A 592-nucleotide genomic window follows, 5' to 3' on the forward strand; every position below is an offset into this window, starting at 1 on the left:
GTTTTCTAAAGCGTTTTTGAAAAATCACTTACCCCACCTTTAAACTTGGTAAACTCTGAAACGGTTATTTACCTTCACTGTATCAAGGTCTCCGGCTTTAGCAGCCTCAAGGAAGCGGTAATCCACATCCGAATTACGAGGAGGAATGTTCTCTGGAGAAATAAATGCAGAAAAATCATAAATTCAGGACATCGTGCTGTTAGGATAAATGGACAGTTAATTCATTAATCATACTGTAATAAGACTCAGAGTAATAGATGTGATACTGTAATAGTACCATTGAGTATTTGCTGTACGGCTTCATTGCCCATCTGTGACGCAGTGAAGCCCTGCAGTGAAACGATTGACGGGTCGGCTCCGTAACTCAGCAATTGTCTGCAAGTCTGGATGTGACCGGCGAGGGCCGCCCTGTGCAGGGCTGTCTGTCCCAGTGTGTCCACAGCGTTCACCTAAACACACACACAAAGTTTTATTATAAAGGGAACTTTGGGTTTAGTAAGAAGATCAAGAATATGAAGCAGCACAACTGTTTTCAACACTGATAATTATAAGAAATGTTTCTTAAGCAGCAAATCAGCATATTAGAATGATT

General features: G+C 41.0%; 1 protein-coding gene across 1 annotated transcript in view; it reads right to left on the reverse strand.

The window, feature by feature from the left end:
• Positions 1-72: 72 nt before the first annotated feature.
• The window catches only part of LOC107577261 (tankyrase-1-like), a gene marked incomplete at its 3' end in the record, with an annotated part of 2825 nt that continues 2305 nt past the window's right edge, over positions 73-592 (reverse strand). Inside the window, exons 6-7 of the mRNA XM_016263356.1 lie at positions 278-449; positions 73-152 (exon numbers count right to left, since the gene is read on the reverse strand). Of these exons, the coding sequence (XP_016118842.1) occupies positions 73-152; positions 278-449 (252 nt within the window). The remainder of the gene's footprint in view (positions 153-277; positions 450-592) is intronic.

The sequence above is a fragment of the Sinocyclocheilus grahami genome, unplaced genomic scaffold (assembly GCF_001515645.1).
Source record: "Sinocyclocheilus grahami isolate Dianchi unplaced genomic scaffold, SAMN03320097.WGS_v1.1 scaffold5563.1, whole genome shotgun sequence".
In the NCBI taxonomy this organism is placed as follows: Eukaryota; Metazoa; Chordata; class Actinopteri; order Cypriniformes; family Cyprinidae; genus Sinocyclocheilus; species Sinocyclocheilus grahami.